The sequence below is a fragment of the Tupaia chinensis genome, unplaced genomic scaffold, assembly GCF_000334495.1.
Source record: "Tupaia chinensis unplaced genomic scaffold, TupChi_1.0 Scaffold000140_1, whole genome shotgun sequence".
In the NCBI taxonomy this organism is placed as follows: domain Eukaryota; kingdom Metazoa; phylum Chordata; class Mammalia; order Scandentia; family Tupaiidae; genus Tupaia; species Tupaia belangeri.
Window position 1 is genome coordinate 5,368,146 of NW_006159610.1, and position 20,763 is coordinate 5,388,908.

The 20,763-nt window shown below is 38.9% G+C and overlaps 1 protein-coding gene across 1 annotated transcript in view; it reads right to left on the reverse strand.

The window, feature by feature from the left end:
• The window catches only part of DGKI (diacylglycerol kinase iota), a 316,603-nt gene that overhangs the window by 241,247 nt on the left and 54,593 nt on the right, over nucleotides 1-20,763 (reverse strand). Inside the window, exons 6-8 of the mRNA XM_027770499.1 lie at nucleotides 14,946-15,017; nucleotides 11,339-11,455; nucleotides 525-629 (exon numbers count right to left, since the gene is read on the reverse strand). Coding sequence (XP_027626300.1) covers nucleotides 525-629; nucleotides 11,339-11,431 — 198 coding nt within the window. The 5' untranslated portion in view covers nucleotides 11,432-11,455; nucleotides 14,946-15,017. The remainder of the gene's footprint in view (nucleotides 1-524; nucleotides 630-11,338; nucleotides 11,456-14,945; nucleotides 15,018-20,763) is intronic.

The following is a 20,763-nucleotide window of genomic DNA, read 5'->3' on the forward strand; positions in this document are numbered from 1 at the left end:
AAGAAGCAAGCAATGCTGTTAAGACTGACATTCATGGCTGGAAAAGTAGTCCCAGAGCAAAGGAAAGGGAAATCCCTACCACCCCTTACTCCCAAGACATCTGCATCTTGTTTCATAGGGCTGACTTTCATAGGCTCTTTCACATAAAGCCTGGAAGAAACTCTCTGCGGCTATAATTTGCTCCAAAGAATTAAGCTTTGCTTTTGATTTTCTCTGTATATGCTGAGCACTCCAGATATTTTACTTCTTTAGATCTTCATCATCATCTTTGGGATAACATTTTCAGGCAAGTGCACATGCTCTAACCCTACAGTGGCAGGATTCTAGGTTTTTGTTGTCGTTTTGTTTTGGTGTTTTTGGTTTTTAATTTTAAGACGAAGAAAGAATTCCAGTGTGTTTGGAATGTATTGAAGGGGAAAGGAGTGGTTGAAAGTATGTCAGGAAAATAACCTTGGGCCAGATTCAGTAGAACAGAGTAGGCGATGGGCAGGGAGTTATACTTCCTTGGAACATAACCCTGAAACACTTACTTCAGTTCCTCTTTTACTAGCTTTTCTCTTAAAGCTTGTTCTCTTCTTCTTCCGATTAGAAGCCTTGAGGGAGTAAAGGGAAAGAAAGAGACAGCTGCTCTCTGAGGCAGATGGCCCAAGAGCTTCCCATGCAGGACCAGGTAGAGGAGGACGCAGCACATGCTGTTGGACTGCATGCTTCTCATGCTTTGACACTTCCAAGCCACTGGTCATGGGTAAGCCACAGACAGATCAGTCGAGTGCTTCAGAGTGAGCAGCTGCCTCCCCACCACACGGAGAGGCAGGGAGTTAGAACCCCAGAGGCTCTCATGGACTCACATAACAACACATGTTATACCTGCCAACCCTCCCAGTAAAAATGGAAGAATCCCAAATTCTCTGAGGGGCTCCAGTCTCCCGCCCAACCAGGTTCGTCTCCCGCCCAACCAAGTTCATCTCCTGGTATGGAGATCACCTATGTGGAAATGTAAAAAAGGAGGCCATTTTTCATGTTTTTCTTTTTCTTTCTTTTCTCTGTTTACCTTTTATTGTAATAATCATTTATAATCCTTGTCATAAAATGACTCTTGACCTCTATGAAATGTTACAATCCAACTATCTTTTCAGCATTGATGTCTGACTTTTAAACTGAAGAAGATTCACCTTAAGCTATTTATAATGACAGGGCTGGGAGTTGTCTTTACTCTTTGTTTCTCAATGTAAATACCCACTGGTTTAAGAAATCTTCCCTGGTAGCGTCAATTTTATTTTTCCTCCTAGAAGTGCGTGGAACTTGTTCAAGAACAGTGCCCTCCAAGTTTACTTTCACTGTCATTTTCTTTCTTTCTATGAATTCTACGGACCATAACTCTGTGATTACTTCAACTGTATAGATACTTGGAGAAGAAATCTCAGCGGACAGTCACAACTCAGTGATAGAAGACAAAGGAAAACTAGATTTAGTCAGTGCAGATCCCATTCATTAGAATGCACCTTTACAAACTCACAAAAGTAGAAGTCTGACAAAGCTCTAAAAGCCTAAGATGCAAAACTCTTAACTTAGAAGTTTATATAAACATTACATATGCAGTATTTGAGCAGTGAAAAGTAGTCAAAAGCTTAGGGAAATTTATTTCTTCTATTTTTAGAAGTATTTTTTTTTTCTGAGAGCATTCAAATTGAACTTTAGTCAAGAGTACATACATGTATTCATGCTAGAAAATTCTGAACTATTCACTTTCATTTTACTTTGACTTGAATTTGAAAAAAATAAAGTTGAGCTGTGTCCTATGTTCACCAAGAATGATGGAAACCTAAAGAAAAAAAAAAAAACTACCACATTTTTCTCAGTTTTCTTCCCACACTAAATGAAAATAAAAAGTGTCTTAAGGATCTTGGACTCTCACAAGAGGATAGAGACTCAGGAGCTTATGGCTATTCTAAACCCCAGGTGATTCCTCATCATTTACTATGAATATACTTCCTTTGAAATAGATCCTTTCAAATAGATCCTGCATTCCTGGTTAAATGGAGCTTTTACTGTGTCCCTCTTTGGCAAAAATTTTTGCATTATGAAACTCTTTGTTCTATTTTGATAAAGTTCAATTGTTTGAAAGGGAAGAAAAATGATTTAGAATCTATAAAAATTTAATCAGCTAAATGATCCAAGAAGAATTCTGGAAACTATTAGGCTGGCAGAAGCGGAATCTCTTTGGTGTCAATTAATGATGCTCTAAAGTGGTTCTCAACCTTCACTGCACATTAGCATCACCCACAGAGCTGTTTTAAAAATCCCCATACCTGGACCCCATCAAGTATTCTTATTTAATCTGTGTGGGGTGACGCCCAGGCAAGGACATTTTTTAAAAGCATCCCAAGCCGTTCTGTCACATAGGTCAGGCTGGGGACCTCTGTTTGAAGTAGAAAGAACCAAGCGAGGTGACTATAGACAGTAGTAAAACTGAAGAGCAGTAGGAGAAGGAAGATGAATCTGTTCGACTTGGTACAAATTCTGAGTCTCCCTGTTACTAAATCTGTGACGTAAGCCAAGTCCGTCAAACGTTTGAAATGACAGTTTCTTAATGTTGACATTTAGGTGATGATACCTACCTCCCAGGGCAGTTGTGAAGTTTAAACGAGAAAAGTATGTGAAGCAGTTAGCTTGGTATCCATCGTGTGGCAAGCACGTCATACACGTTAGTTGCCTCGTTCACAGTTGTGTGTCCCCAGCACCTAGCACAAATGCCTGGCACATAGTAGGCACGCAAATCATTGTTGAGATAATGAATAGATAGAATTAGAATTCACGAAACTTACTGAGCCTCTCCTGCTGTTGGAAAGGCTCCTTGGTAGGGAAGGCGTGCCTCCTAAACCCTTTGCAGTTTTAACTCATTTACTGCCAAGAGCAACACGGGATGCCATGTGCTTGCAGGCACATAGTATGACCTTAGTTCTTAACGGGATTCAACAGTTAAACTCCAAGAGATCGTGTTTTACAGGTTCAATAGATCCTGCCAATTATCTCCTAAACTCATCTGATTCTAGAACTCACAGTACATCAGGTGATTTTGATGCTCAAGCATGTTTGGGGAACACAGAGTTAGAAAACACATCAAAAGAAGGCTAAATATCTGAAAACAGAGCAGGCAAGGAACTCAACTCTAATAGGGGACAGACACACAGAACGGCCTTTTTATACACAGATGTAGCAAATACAAGTGCTTCTGAGCCTCACCGAGCCAAATGCATCTGAGGCCTTCTTCACAGAACAAGAAGGAGGCAAAGAGCAAGCACAGTGGTTGACTCACAGTACCTGGGTGCTTCTATGTGAGTTCTGAGTAATCTACAGCCCTATGGATAGCCAAACAGCAAAAGATGAGTAGTACAGAATTTCACAGCACACCTTGAAATACCCAAGGCTCCCTTCCATTTATGCACAAATGCATGTTTCGTTCTGACAGCAGCGTAATTCAGTGAGGAGCAGGTGGACGGGAAGGCAAATTGAGAATGTTTTGGTCGGGACATGATAAACCACCTACCCTTGCTAATATGTGACACCGCTCCCTCTGCCTGGGTCAGCAGTGTTTTGAGAGTTAAACAAAACAGTGTGCTCTTCCAGACGGTAAACATTTTGCCATGAAACTGTGTAGAATTGGTAGTGATATATTTAAGAAACTTTTAATACTTGTCCTGTGTTCCAAAACAAATGCATCTGTGTTTTATCAAGGGCAGCTAACCCAGTGATACAAGGGTTTCACTTTGCAAGACCAACATGATTAAACACTGAAATGCTGTACCCGCTTTCAGATTTGCATGATTCTGATACCAACAGCAGACACCCCCCAGACATTCTGTGCCCACTTTTTATTAAAGCCTTAAGCAGACAAAGACTTTTTGTTTTCTTATACCAGGTGTCAGGACAGCCTTAGCTCACACAGAAATATCCTATCAACAAAATGCTTATCATAGCTGTGACTCTATCCTGGCCTGTTAAATACTTATGGGGGAATCATTCGACTCTGAATGAAACTCAACTACCTCTTACTACTCTTCAGGGGATGTCCCAGGTTATGGGATCACAAGTAACTGGTTATAATAACAGATCTACAGAGAAGACCTATCACTTTGTCATCCCAAATGAAGTCTTCCCCCATTATATCACTAGAATAAACTCTGACAAATACGAGGAGGGAGAGTCAGGGGCCATGTCTACTAAAGAGCATTTGCATTCTGTCCTGCCCTGACCCAGTAGCCCCACTAGAACAAAGGTTTTTCAGAAGATGGCCTAGCAGAGAAGTAAAGGAGACTCATTCCAAAATTTAAGGACAAGGTTTCAAGACGTCCAGCTAGATATAATTGACTAAATCACAGCAAGTATCTTTTAATCTTGAAGATTCACCCAAAGGAAATGGCTTGGGTAGCTTTGAGAGGTAACTGTTAGTCATTTCAAAAAAGTAGTTATTACATTTTATGGGTCCCCATAATTCTAAGAAGATGATCTAATCCTAAGTAATAAGCTAGGAAAGAGCATTTAGCATTATTTATAAGTAGAACATTGGAAACTAAATGTCCATTGGTAGAGAGAGAAGCAAAGGTAAACTGTGATGTGTCTAGTACGGAATAAACACACACACACACACACACACACACACACACACACACACACAGCAGTGTTAAACATGAGTCAAGTTGGAGCCAGCCCGGCATGGTAATTAAGGCAACTAGAAACATTGATGACTATGCAGTTCAAGTTTCAGACTCAGTGGCTTGAAAACATTCTGGGACAATATGCATGTGTGCCCAAAATCCCAAAAGGAGGGAGAAATGGAGGAGAAGGGATTGGGGTATGGCTATACCCCATAGTGAGTTCTTTCTCATTTTCTCACTCTTTATCCCAAAAGGAGGGAGACTCTCTCTCTCTCTATCTCTCACTCTCTCTCTCTCCCCCTCATGCACCATCTGGCAAATTTTTTAAAAGTGAGTCAGGTTCATATGTATTAAAATGGACTTTTTTTTAGAGATATTTTTGCTATAGGATGCATGCACTCACTGGAGACATAGAGAGAGACAGAGAGACAGAAAGCAAGAAATCATTCCCAGAGGGGATGGCCACGCCACAATCCCTTCTCCACTCTCCTCTCAGGATCTTGGGCATACACACACATGTGCCCAGTGTGAGCTTAAGACACCAGGTCCAGGACTTGAACTGCAGTCGACTACATGGGAGTCCAGTGATACAACCATTATACTATCTGCTGATCTCTAAAATAGACTTTTTTTTTAACTAATAAATGAAAGTTTTAAAGTGCTATGTATAAAATGATGACATTTATTTCAGTCAGTCAAAAAATAGCTCTATATCTTCTTGATTAATGTATCTATATATAAATACGTATCAAAAACTCTGTATGGGTAACTGAAAAGACAGAAGAGGTGTGTATAATTTGAAAAGTTGGTGAACAGAGACTTTCTTATCTGAAAAGTTAAATTTTGCAGGAAGAATATTTATGCTTTACTCACATTGCTAAAACTAAACAATAAACTAAAAGATTGAGTACTATCATGTTTTCAAAGAAAACAGATTGCTCCAATTCAGTACTATGAAGTCACAATGGACCCTACTTGGAAAAGGGTCCATTTCCTACTTGGAAAAGAGGGTGGTGTATCCATTTTATATTCATTCTCGAAGACTGAAGATGTCCTTGAGAGTAGCAGGAAAACTTTCCTACTAATTAGGCAATTAGTAGGAAAACTAATTAGACAATTATAGTTTTTTAAAAAGTCAGAGAATCAGGGACAAAATATTTTTTCATAAAGTGTCTTGTCTCATGATATATAACTTCTGTGAAAGCCTCCTTACTCTGGTCTCACACAACTTGACTTCTTCCAAAACATGAAACATGTCTTAATCCTTCAACATCAACCATTTACATGATGGGTATTTGAACTCTGTAACTTGTTGATATGTCCAATATCTTCAGTCCAAAGGAGAAACACTGTCACTTTACAGATACCTTGGATTTCAAATATATCAGCAGATTCAGGCTTGACTCTTAGTATTTGATTTTTTTTATTTGAATTTCTTAAACTACTTTCCTTCATCCTTTAATTTCTACTAAATAATTTCTTCCTTTCTCTAAATAATTCGGTGATGAAACCGAGCATATAACCAAGGCAGGTATTTCCTTCAGCATCACATTTCCAGTGCCATAGCTGCTCAGGGAGTAAGTATCCACTCAGAACCTGCCATCACTGAACAGAAAATAGATCTGTCACCACCATCTCTTTACAAACCACTTTCGCTGTTCATTCTACACTCACATAGACTTTCTTTGCTTCTCCTCTCTGGAGTGATTTGTTTAGACATAAACATCCCAGATAAATCTAAATTTATCTGATGATACTTCTTAACCATTGTTCTCAGTAAATTTTATCAACTTGCATTATTCTTCCTCAACCAATGACTTACTCAAGGCCAAGTATGAACAGCATATTTTTTTTTAGAGGTTTTTTGTTTTTTTTTTTTTTTGACCTTAGGGCATGTGCACTCACAGGAGACACACACACACACACACACACACACACACACACACACAGCAGTGTTAAACATGAGTCAAGTTGGAGCCAGCCCGGCATGGTAATTAAGGCAACTAGAAACATTGATGACTATGCAGTTCAAGTTTCAGACTCAGTGGCTTGAAAACATTCTGGGACAATATGCATGTGTGCCCAAAATCCCAAAAGGAGGGAGAAATGGAGGAGAAGGGATTGGGGTATGGCTATACCCCATAGTGAGTTCTTTCTCATTTTCTCACTCTTTCTCTTTCATGCTCACTTGCTCTCTCTCTCTCTATCTCTCACTCTCTCTCTCTCCCCCTCATGCACCATCTGGCAAATTTTTTAAAAGTGAGTCAGGTTCATATGTATTAAAATGGACTTTTTTTTAGAGATATTTTTGCTATAGGATGCATGCACTCACTGGAGACATAGAGAGAGACAGAGAGACAGAAAGCAAGAAATCATTCCCAGAGGGGATGGCCACGCCACAATCCCTTCTCCACTCTCCTCTCAGGATCTTGGGCATACACACACATGTGCCCAGTGTGAGCTTAAGACACCAGGTCCAGGACTTGAACTGCAGTCGACTACATGGGAGTCCAGTGATACAACCATTATACTATCTGTTGATCTCTAAAATAGACTTTTTTTTTTAACTAATAAATGAAAGTTTTAAAGTGCTATGTATAAAATGATGACATTTATTTCAGTCAGTCAAAAAATAGCTCTATATCTTCTTGATTAATGTATCTATATATAAATACGTATCAAAAACTCTGTATGGGTAACTGAAAAGACAGAAGAGGTGTGTATAATTTGAAAAGTTGGTGAACAGAGACTTTCTTATCTGAAAAGTTAAATTTTGCAGGAAGAATATTTATGCTTTACTCACATTGCTAAAACTAAACAATAAACTAAAAGATTGAGTACTATCATGTTTTCAAAGAAAACAGATTGCTCCAATTCAGTACTATGAAGTCACAATGGACCCTACTTGGAAAAGGGTCCATTTCCTACTTGGAAAAGAGGGTGGTGTATCCATTTTATATTCATTCTCGAAGACTGAAGATGTCCTTGAGAGTAGCAGGAAAACTTTCCTACTAATTAGGCAATTAGTAGGAAAACTAATTAGACAATTATAGTTTTTTAAAAAGTCAGAGAATCAGGGACAAAATATTTTTTCATAAAGTGTCTTGTCTCATGATATATAACTTCTGTGAAAGCCTCCTTACTCTGGTCTCACACAACTTGACTTCTTCCAAAACATGAAACATGTCTTAATCCTTCAACATCAACCATTTACATGATGGGTATTTGAACTCTGTAACTTGTTGATATGTCCAATATCTTCAGTCCAAAGGAGAAACACTGTCACTTTACAGATACCTTGGATTTCAAATATATCAGCAGATTCAGGCTTGACTCTTAGTATTTGATTTTTTTTATTTGAATTTCTTAAACTACTTTCCTTCATCCTTTAATTTCTACTAAATAATTTCTTCCTTTCTCTAAATAATTCGGTGATGAAACCGAGCATATAACCAAGGCAGGTATTTCCTTCAGCATCACATTTCCAGTGCCATAGCTGCTCAGGGAGTAAGTATCCACTCAGAACCTGCCATCACTGAACAGAAAATAGATCTGTCACCACCATCTCTTTACAAACCACTTTCGCTGTTCATTCTACACTCACATAGACTTTCTTTGCTTCTCCTCTCTGGAGTGATTTGTTTAGACATAAACATCCCAGATAAATCTAAATTTATCTGATGATACTTCTTAACCATTGTTCTCAGTAAATTTTATCAACTTGCATTATTCTTCCTCAACCAATGACTTACTCAAGGCCAAGTATGAACAGCATATTTTTTTTTAGAGGTTTTTTGTTTTTTTTTTTTTTTTGACCTTAGGGCATGTGCACTCACAGGAGAAAGACAAAGACAATGAGAGGGAAAGTGAGAAATCACTCCCCAGAGGGATGGTCATGACACAATCCTTTTTCTTCCATTCTCCTCCTGGGGTCTTGGGCACATACCCACATGTGCCTGGTATGATTTTCAAGCCACCAAATCTGGGACTTGAACCACGGTCGGCCATGTGGGACTCTAGCATCTGCTGGCCCCACAAACAGCATATTTTTCACAACAGTCAATCCTGATTATCACACCTGAAATTGCTCAGTCTTGCTTCATATCTCCACTGGTTTCTACACCTTTGGTAGCATTTAACACCCTCTGTCTTAAATGTACAGGCCCCTCACTAATCATGGCTGATCCAACCTGTTTCGCCCCTTATTTCACTATCCTATATATGTATTTCTCCCAAGAATGCACCTTGACTGAAAAATAGACCTTCTGGAGGAATGTCTGAGGAAAGACATTAAGGAGAAAAATAGAGAGGCAAGGCATTTATGGGACAAAGAAATGGGTTATTATCTGTTGAAGATAACATGTAGAACATTCTCAACTGGACTGGCGAGAAATGTACACATGCTGGAATATTCCCTCTACGAGCTAAGTGACATATGTGATTGAATGTATAAAAGAAATTGAAATAAAAAATATATTTTATAAAAATAGACCTTCCAAGATATTGGACATATTGGAAAGATATTGGAAAGTATGGACATATTTTTGCATAGAATAATACATCATGACTCCCCCGACAACCTAATAGCAGAAGACCATTCTTGGATTAAGGATTTATATATGGCTGAATTCCTCATCCAACACTCTGTGCAAAGATTGAGATGGTTACATCTGTGTTCCCCCTGGGAAGTATACTCTTTGTGAAAACAGATCACGTCTGATTCTTCTTTGGTCCTCCTACTATATATAATAACATGGTTGGCCATGTGGGAGTGTCCAGTGCCTCAACCACCATGCCACCTGCTGGTCCCCATGTTTGAGAATTTTTATGACAAAAAGTTTGAGTTCTTTTTCTTTTCTTTTTTTAAGTTTAGAAAAGTAAACTTAACAATTTTCCTGCAAAATGATATCATCTGATTTTCCTAACTGGTATATCTCTAGACTTCCCATACAATTAGGTCATCCTACAAACTATTGTGAGTGTTTCCTTCTGAAATACTTTCTACTCTACAACACTTATGCTTAAAAAGGAACCTGCTTTGCTACTTGAGGATAAAGTTTGCATTATCAAAAATCCCTCCACAAGGCCCAGCCTTAGTGGCACAAGTAGTAGGGCACCACTACAGTATGGCTAGCACCTCACAGGTTCAGTTCCTGACCCATCCTAACAGACCTGGCATATGTCATGTGTGTAGTGCTAGTTAACTGGGAAGCAGGGACAGGAAGAGGGCAATGTGGGAGACTCTGTCCAAAATACCTTTCTTTCTCTCCCTCTTACTCCCATGCACACACATGCTTGAAATACTTTTCTCCTCTCTCGCGCTCATTAATAATAATAATAATGAAATCCATCCACAATCAGGCCCGACAACTTCACATTCATCACCCACATAATCTCTACATGAATCTTGCACTTCGGTCAAAGTAGTCTCACGAGCCCATGAATACAATTTTGCACATAGTACCCCTGCTCAAGCCATTCTCCTGCCTACCACTCTCTTCTCCACTTATCTAAATCCCACCTATCTTTAAAAAGTAAGATAAAACCTTCCTTATGAAGCCCCCCCCCCATTTCCTCCCAAGGTAAATACAAGGTTAGTCAGAGCAGGAATCATGTGTCTTATCACAATGCCTGGAAGCCTTCCCCATGCCATCAAGGTTTCAATGGAAAGGTGTGAATTTAAATGAATATTTGAAATAAAGACTTGCACAGAATACGAATTTTAGGGGAAAACTAAAGATAAACAAATACCCATGTTAAAGAAATTTTAAACTAAGAATTAGAATTTGATACACTTGAACTTCAGATAGCAGTACTATATTTAACTTACTTTGTCGCTCTGTGCAACCCATTTACAGTATCCTAGCATTTGTTTCTAAAATGTAAAATGAAGGGCTAGTTTCCCCACTTTTTAAAGTGTAGTTACCATACTTGCTTCTGAAAAAAATCTCCTAAGTGCTTGCACCCTAGCAGAGGTACCATCTCTCTCCATGTAGTAAAGTTGCCATCCCATAACTTGGAGCTACCTTGCCTAGGGCATATAATTTAGAGGCAGAAATATTTTCTATCAAAGATTATGTCCTTGTCCAGAAACCGCCAAGGTTTCCCAGAGCACGGAAGCAGAGACTCACTGGACAGAAAGCACATTAAGGAGTAAACAGGATGAGGTTAGATATTAGGAGAACGAACTCTTTGTCTTATCCTAGGAAGAGAGCCCTGCTCTCTGAACCAGCCTCATGTATCTAGGAAGGTCATGACTCAAAGGGTCCTTCAGGCTGGAAGTGGCGATAACCCTAAGAAGTCGGTGAAGTCTGCACGGTTCACCCTCACTTTGGTGCCCATGAGTGCTCCGCTGGAAGAGTTGGGCATGAATCAGCTGCGCTCACCACTAGTACTCGATGGACTCGGGACAGCTCTTACCCAAGAGAACACCATTAGCACTTGAGTGGGGAGGACAAGTGCCTGTTCTGGAGCTTTGCTTTTGGATGGGGAGGCTGGTTTCATAAGTGAGCCCAGCACAGGAGTGTTGGCCCAGTTGGAGGAGCTGCAGAAGCTAAGCACGGGACCTTGAGATGAGTGAGCAGGGCTCGTAGAAACCCAACACTGGCCAGAAGGAGGAAAGCAAGAAGCGGTGGTTAATTTTCCCTGCACTGGCCCAGCAGCACCAGGGTTCTGGCAGTTACCTGAGGTTTCTTCACCTTAATGATCCAGGTGGGTGGGACAATAACAGCAGCATGAGCCCCCAGGGAGCAGGGTTCCTCAATGTGATGCAGCATGAAGCAGGTCACCTTATTGTGAAACTGAAGAAAAAAATAGGACAGTAAACAATTCTGGGCAGAGAGTAATGCTGCCGCAAGAAGGAATAAATATACACACACACACACACACACACACACACACATACGCATGAGCGCGCAACTCAGGTACACACTCAGGACACATCACTACCCAATTGGCCCAGGAGATTAGAGACCAGGTTTTAAATGTATTCCAGTTTACAAACTTTATGGTTGTTGTTGGTTTTTTTGTTTTGTTTTGTTTTGTTTTTTAATATAAATATATATAACTTTTTGCTCTAGGGCGCATGTGCTCGCTGGAGAGAGAGAGACAAGACAGTAAGAGGGCAAGTGAGAAATCACCCCCCAGAGGAGAGGTCCATGCCACAATCCCTTCTCCTCCATTCTCCTACCAGGATCTTGGGCATGCACGCACACACACCCAGCACGAATTTCATGTCACCAACTCCTGGACTCAAACTGTGGTTGGCCATATGGGAGTCCAGCAACATAACCGCTATGCCCGCTTCTGACCCCAGCTTAAGAACTTTTAGAAATTATTAACAAGAGACTAATCTCATAGGACAAAGCCTGCTAAACCTTTCTAACCATATAATGGGATATTTCTATAAAGATGCTAGAGTCTTGGAGGATTCTGTCAATCCCAACTATGCACGTATTTCCCTGACGTGCTCTGATCACAGACTTGGTTGATTTGGTATAATGTCAAAAAGGAAATCAAGACAAGTAGAAAGGCAATGCCTACCATCTGCTCCTCCTTTTTCACAAACTTAATTCCTCTCTGGTCATCTTCGCAGTTTAGGAAAGCCAAGGAGAAGCACCATGTCTCTACTAGAGAGTTGCTCATCTCAGAGGTAACAAAGTACAAAAAGATTGCTTTTGTTGGGTTTATCTGGGGCCACTAAAAAATGGCCCAATTTCACTAGACAAGTCTAGAGTGCTTTTTTGTTTATTTTGAGAGGAAGGAAGTAAACATAAACAAATGAGCATAACAATATTTTAGCACTAAGGACTTAACTCTACACTCACACTGTGACACTTGGATGGATAACCTTAGGCCAATTACATTTTCAGTCACCTTCTACATGACTGGAAAGTGACAGTTATGTGCAGTAACATGTATTTCCTAATAAACATACAATCAACCTCAAGTAATAATTATGTGCCCTAAATTTTCATCATAGTGATTTTAAAAAAAAATTTAACATCAGTTTCTGCTTGGATTATACTTAATATAACCATATAATTTATCATTTTAACTGGAACAATTTTATGAGTGAAAGGGACCATTGATAATAACTATGTTGGAACAAGAGACATAAATTAGGACCGTCTCAGGAAAACTGGCAAATATGGCCACCCTAATTATATTATGTAACATCAGAGAGATTTTGTTCTCATTGCTGCCCATATTCAAGATCTGCCATGACCCAGTGGCTAATTAATAATCAATTAATTAAGTACAAAATACTAACTGATAAAACAATAATTCTCTCTGTCACCAGTTTTGTGTGATCTGCAAGTAGTTAAATACACCAAAGGCGTGCTATTTGAGTATCTTCTTTAAAACTTGACCTTTTTTTTTCTTTCTTAGCAATTCAATAAACCTTCAAGTGCACGGTCATTGCATTTCTAAAATGAGAGCAATCTCAATCTCAGAGACCGCCTATGTCAACTCTCTCAATTGCACTTGAGTGATCTGCAATCTAGAGACTGAGGAGTGACCAAAACTGTACAGCTTTTAAATGACAAAATCAGGACCTGCACCCAGGAAACCTAATTCCAAACCTAGTGCTTTTCTTCCTACTTCACTGAGGGTCACTCATTTATTTGCTTGACATCAAATGTCTTAGAAGGGATGACCTGCGGTGTTAAAATGTTTCACCAATGTAATTTGTGTTAAAATGTTTTTTATGTATTTTCCTTGCAAAATCCACTTCTGCAAAATTCAAAGACATGTGGAGCTAACTGGAACTCTGCTACAATAGCCAAGTGAAAGTTCAGCCTTTGTAGTGATTCGACTGAAATGAAAAGAGAGCCAACATGTTCACCGAGAGGCATTTAGTTTGCGCATTAGCTGAGCCTGAATAAACCACCTCCCCACAGTCTGGAAGATACTTGGCACAGAAGCAGGAGCACCTGAGCATGTTACCCTGATGCCGACCCCCCGGTGGCAGAAAAGATCAGGAAATCCAGCACCAAGGGTATCCTTAGGGACACCTGGACATGGGATCTGCTTCTTCCTGAAGATACTGCCTGTTGGTATAGAGTTTAACTCAGGAACCAGGATGGCCTTATATTTGCACACGTGTTCATGATCAGCATGACTATTATGTGATGACTAACTGAATGAAGATGGAAACACCAAGAATTAAAATATGGCAGGATGGTGACACTGCTAGCACTGAGCTTTCTCTGCAGGTTGACTGTCAATGAGGGGACTATATATTCCCCTATAGCCACTCAACAAAGAGGTAGGCTGAGGACTAGAGTGAGGAAGTAGCTCCATTGTTTTTTTTCTAACAAGGCCCACATAGTAAACATTTTAGGCTTGTAGATGTGTCTGTCTCTGTTGTAATTACTCAACTCTACCACTGCAGCAAGAAAGCCACCACGGACAGTACGACAATGCAAAACCAGCCTCAGACGATACATGGATAGCCTGGCATGGCTATATTGACACAAATGGGCAGCAACCAGATTTGGACTATGGGCCAAACCCCAAGTTAGACTATATATTGTCTGGTAAAGAAAAGAAAAAAAAAGAAAATAAAAATAGATATAGAGACAAATAGGAAAATACAGCATCTGATTGAGACAGAGGTTTGGTGCTAAAAGTTACAAAAAATAAATAAATAAAAAGGTAGATAAAAGAGAATAAAAGTAAATGAGGAAATTCCCATCAGATCCTACTGAACATAGATGCCCAAATGTGAGGGGAAACTACATTTCAATGGCACACAGACAACGTAACAACATCCAAACTTAAAGAATGACAGAACCACCATTCCTATTGCCCTAACATTTTGTGCTATGAAAAATAAAAGTCATCACATCAAAACTATTAAAAAGGATAAAAGGAAAATCCAGATGCCTAGACAGTTTCTACTGTGGGACCACAGGTGGAGCTCCCCAAAATCCAGCAGAGTGGGAGAAAATGTGGCTGAGGAATGAGAAGCCCTCAATTAATTCTAAAATGTGGCTGAGGAATGAGAAGCCCTCAATTGTCTTCCCAGGTCAGACTCAGGGGAGGATTTTCCAGTCTTAATCTCAGAATTCAAAATAAATTAAATGAGATTAGTTTCTCTCTCTAGTTTTCTTTAGTTCATATATACTATTGTTTATAGTGCAGTCTTTCTTTCTCCAAGAACTCTATAGGATACAAACAATATGTTAAGTCAAGATAACTTTTCACTTATGTACAAAACCTCAGGCAGTCAGCATATTTTATTAAAATGTGAGCCCACATTGCTTTATTTCACCTCAGACTTACCGCCTGCTTGCACCAGGAACAGCTGATAGCCACAATCTCTTTACTGTGGAAGGAGAACTTTTGCTGGAAGCCCTGGGATATTAGGACAAGAGAGAGAATTTAAAACCACCTCAATCACAGCACATATTTGTCCTCCTGAAGTTCAATGAAGTAAATAAGACCAGAATTGTCACCTGTCACAAAAGGTAAATAGAATTGCAAATGACACATTCAACACTATGCTCCACTTTCTGCCATGTAACAGTTTTCTATTCCTGAACTGCCTGAAGTATGCAAGAAAGAAGGCACTTATATTTCTTTCCACTAACAACTCAGTCACTCAAATTTAAAAAAGAGCTTTTTAAAAACAAAAGAGAAATGTAGTCCTGATGTTTTTATTAGAATCAAAGAAAAAACCACTATTGGTTCATGTGGTCCTATATTAAAATGGTCACTCATCTCAAAGACTCTATACCAGTGGTCTCCAACCTTCCCAGCACCAGGGACCAGCCTCTCCATGGAAGTGGGAGAGCCAGGTCCCAGGATGACCCAAGCACATCACATGCACTGTGCACCCCATTTCCACCACCACCACCTTGCAATATGAATGAAACAATCACCCAACAGTGGGGTTTGCGCTCCCATGAGAATCCATCCCATCACTGATCCAGCAGGAGACAGAGCTCAGACAGCAATGGGAGCAATGGGGAGCAGCTGCAAACACAGATGAAGCTTCTACTGCTCACTCACTGTTCATCCCCTGCTGTGTGGACAGGGATAGGAGTGCCAGCAGGCCATGGACTGCCACCACCCCACAGTCTAAGGGTTGGAATCCCTGCTCTATACAACTATAACATCTGAGAACCCAGAAAGGGAAAACATTAAAATCAGTATCAGTACAGATCTGGGAGAACTCCAAGGCTGTACTAAAAATTTGGGCATTTTTATCATCCCTTTGGGATGTCTGCACTCAAAATAAGCAGCTTTTAATTTTTATTCTTCATCAGCAAACGGTGAGATCAACCAAATGGCAAACACAATCCTCTTAAATGAACAAACAGAATTACTTTTCCATCAAGAAGGAAGAGGTGTTTTTTGCCTGCTGCTGTCCCTAAATAGTTATTAGGAAGAAGCAAGCAACAATGCTCAAGGAAGTTTTTAACCATCCCAAGGCTCATCTACTTGTCTGTGCCTGAGAAATCTAAACCCAAACAAACAAATGCAAACATTATGACCAAAGGGGAAAAAAAAAAAAACTAAGCTTTTTTTTTAACCAAGGCTTTTATAGGGTAGTCAGAAGAAAACAGAGGTGCTGAGCAGGAAAGTTATTTAAGGAACTGGCTGGCTAAGTCTTGTTTAATGTGTATGGATAATTTTAAGTTAAAAATCAATTCACATATTATCAAACAAGGTCCAATGGCATTTTGCAGGGCCTTCCCTCTCTTAGTTTCTGAATATGCCATCCCACTTCTCCTTCTAATTAACCAGTCCCCTACATGCACTCATGAGCCCAAAAGTGTTTTCTGTCGTCTGCTCTGTGATTCCTCCTCTGACCCTCAATGTCACTTTTAGGAACATGACTTCTTCCTAACATTAGATTCCTAGAGTTTGAACATTTTCTCCATCAGTACCCTTTCTCAACCACCTAAATGATATTTCCATCCCCATGCAGAAGAGAGTGCACAGAAGACAGTGCACAGAGCAAGCCCAAAGTCCCTATCTTTAGAAAGGCTCCTTCCAAGATTGACCCTTGGTTGGCCTCCGGGAACCCAAATTTTGAGAGAACTTCCCTAATTCCCAGAGCAGTTAAGAGAGGCTCCCTCAGTCTAAACTGCATAAATGATGTAGTGTATCCTGACTACCTGCTTTCAATGTGGGTACCTAGAATTTGGTATTTGTTTCATGCAAGGGTATGTGCTCTACTTCAAAGAAAAGCTAGAAAGAGATGTCGAAGCTGAGAATCATTCTTAGCTCTTCTTACTGGCTGAGTAACATTAGGTACATCACTTAACTCTAACTTCTCTGTTTACCTGAAAATGGGAATGATATTACAAACTTCTGCTACACCACTAACTGAACATAAGCACCAAATGAGACAAAATATTTGAAAGTCTTTTTAACACTATGTGTGTGTGTGTGTGTGTGTGTGTGCATGTGTGTGCGCACATGTGAATGTGCATGTGTGTACTTATATTGCTCCGATCTAGCAACAGATATCTGTTCTACCACCTCACTGAGATAGTCTTAAGGTGTTTTATATGTGACTTAGCAAGCAATATTCTACCCAATAGTATAGGATGCGTGCACTCAGCCCCACCCTCTAGGGGATGCTGGCCTTCTGGCTTTCAGGAAAACAGACACAGTCCACTGTGGTACTGGCAGCCAGGCTGATACCAGAACCAAACAACAAGGCCAATCACAGCTGGGGCACTGGTTGCCCTGCTTAAGCAGAACTTCTTTGGAAATATGTCTAGGGCTAATCAGTTCTGTGCTTTGTTTTGGGTTCTAGTCTGACAGAGTCATGGTGACCACGGCTCAGGGTTATCAGCTAACACTGACATAAACACTGAGCATCGGACCTGGAGCCTTCGTGGACCAAGTTCCCACAGACCACCTGCTATGGAAAGATTTTTGGCCAGACTCTCAGCACAGCAAAAAGAACCAGATTCCTAATTACCCACATTAAAATACTGGCTCAAATCAGCTATTATGGCACTGACAGATGCCCTGACATAATTTCTAACGACTCGATGGTTTTTAAGGGCTATATTGTTCAGCGTTATCAAAGAGGAAAATGAGGATGGAAGGCCAGACGCTTTAGACCAAACTGCATTCAGAATGAAAAATACTAACAACTTTGAAGGATAAGGTTATCTTGAGTTTTTTTTTTTTTTTTCAATAAAATTGAGACTTTGGAATACAGTTTAAACAAAATTTATTTTGGGTAACTAAAGCTTTGTCACTTTTTTTTTCTTCTGTAGCCTAGGGCATGAACCAAATGTCACTGTTTTATGGACTTGGCTGAAGTCTGTAAAAAAAAAAAAAAAAAAAAAAAAAAGGGAGGACTTGCCTTCAAATGAGCTGAAATTATTTTATCATTTCTATATTTAACTGAGGTTTGGGATGAGAAGATCTCCTGCTCATAGGCTGATTTCTTACTTGATTTTATCTAACACAGGAGTTGATACTTCTCTTGCCACCAAAATGTTGAACAATAACAAGCAATAAGCCTTTCCATAGCTGCTAGACTATCCAAGGCTCATAATGTATTACAAAGGGCAATTATAAAAAGGAATAATAAAAGAAGACTAAGTCACTTTATCTCCATTAATACTTACTTGAATGCAGAACTTAATGCAAAACTTCAAACAGTTTTGCTCAAATAATCTATGATTTTTGAAAAAGAAAAAAATACTATTTTATGCACTTGATATTTCATCTCTAAAAGGTTTATCATAAGTTTACTTGATGCGAAATTCATAATTTCTAGCAAAATAAGGTTGAAAATAAAATAAAACTGTTATATACTCAGATCGGTTGCATGGGATATGAATATGATAGTGATTTGGAACTCACTAATGTAAAAGGAACTTTTTCCACTTTGAGCAGGATAGTGCTTGAACTGGGTGTGTTCTTTAACTTCAAAGATCACCAAACTGACATAGATTAACAACTGTGATGTGTGATTATCCCAACAGCTGAAGCCGAACTAAGACCTTCCAGAGATCCAGTAACAAAACCATAGCAACCTCACTGGAAACTCTGATCAATACAAAGTGGCAATTGTTTGAATCTTCTGTCTTCTAATCTTATCGTTGCACTATTCTGTCTTACCCAGAATACAATCTTTAATCTTTAATTAGTAATGCCACCATTAGCTAACCACTCTTCCTAATATTGGGTTGTTGGAAAAGTCATGACATATTTTTTTCTGTTTTTCTATGCAAAAATGACTTTTCCAACAACCCTATGCACAAATCCTTGACTTTGCCCCTTAACAAACTAGTCAGTTCAGTTTTACACGAATGCTGTGCCCTGGACTGGTAAGGTGAATCCTTAAAAATTACACTAGTTTTATAATATCCATATCCTAGTTTTCTCACAGTATAGAAAAGTTAGTACCATACTCTAGTTTTTGTAAGATTAGAGTTCATATACTCATAGAAAACCTAATTTATCTGAATTTCCTAAGTTTCCTATACTGATTTTACTAATATTAAATTAAAATGACTGTAAACCTTTAAGAGTTTCAAAACATAAACTTATGTGTTCATCTAAATTAAATGATAATAAATGATATTTTTATAAGTTGTACCATTATAAGGAATGTCTATAACTTTTGACAGTCCTACACATTAGTTGATTTACAGTTACTTTATTAGAATCAGTTTTGAAAAAAAAATCTAAATTTTTAGCCCATTTAGGTTTGATTACAATAGACTTTATGGCATTAATTAAAGGCTCTGAAAATGTGTTGGTGCCCTTACTGTCCACACTACGCTCTTGCTCCAGGGGAATCATTGACTCACACTCATAGACTGACATTTTATTATTCCTCAATAGAGCATTTCAAATTCCTCCATTCTAATGTTGTTGGTAATTACAATATGTTAATGAGAGGCAGTCAGCCTTATCATCCTTGGATAGTTTCTGCTTTTTGCATCATTTATTTGAAGGTTCTTGCTTCAAGCTACAGATCACAAATAGAGCCTTCTGGAGGGAAAAATTTAAAAACATTCAGGGCACAGGATGCTCTAAGTTAACAGCTATCACAAACATGTAGACTATCTGAAGAGACTGAGAGATGATCTCCAGGACTTTTTCACTTTAGAAAAGAATGACTTCATGGAATTAGATGGCTTGATCCAGGACCTTGGAAGTAAGACAGACCTCTATATTGATGGTTACTGATTTGCATTTTAATTTAACATGCTAACTACTTTTAGCTCTCCTTATATTTCATATTTTTATGACCATCCTGATTCTAGAACAAAAATGCTTTACAGAGATAATGTTATACTCAATAAGGCCAAATTATACATAACCCTTTCATTGCTGGATTGATATCTTCGTCCTTGAATACCAGGGAGGTTCCTTACATGCACATATCGTTCTAAGGATGTGACTGGCTACAATTATAATGTTCATTTACTAAAATCAACGCCTATCTTTGATAGGCTAATAATTAGCAGTTTGTCAGTAACAATTATCATTTTAGTGCTCATATTATTCATCAAGCTAGTTGTTTATGGGGAGGGAATTTTTTTAATTAAATCATTTTTTTAAACTTCTTTAATGGAATTGATGTTAACATAGTTAACAAGATATCATGACAGTTTTCCAGTGAAGCCGTATAATATGTAATCTTGTCAATGCTATGACATTACAGGAAGTAACTAAAGTAACTGGATGTACTATTCGCCCTTAACTAACTGGTTGAGATAAATATTCTTTTGCAGGTAAAACAAACTGTACTTTCTTTTTGTGTAAACTTAGTCTATTTTGATATATTAGCCTTAGCGAACAGAGAGACTCAGATAATTTGCCAAAATTGCTCAGATTATGTTCCTTCTGGCTTCACAAATGTATGTCAAGGTAATAGTTTCATGTAGCAAATTACTTGGAAGGAGAAAGGTGTCTGCTCTCTAGAAACAGTTTTTATTTCACTTTGGGGTTTGACTACATTTACTCTTCCCAGTAGTATCACAAATGACCACATGGTATTTTCACACAAATGTGCACTGTTAAGGAAGATGAAGACGCTTCTAAGAGGAAAAAGAACTACATTTAGAAATCATTTAGCTGGAGGACCTAACTACTGTGTACTATTAGGAATGAA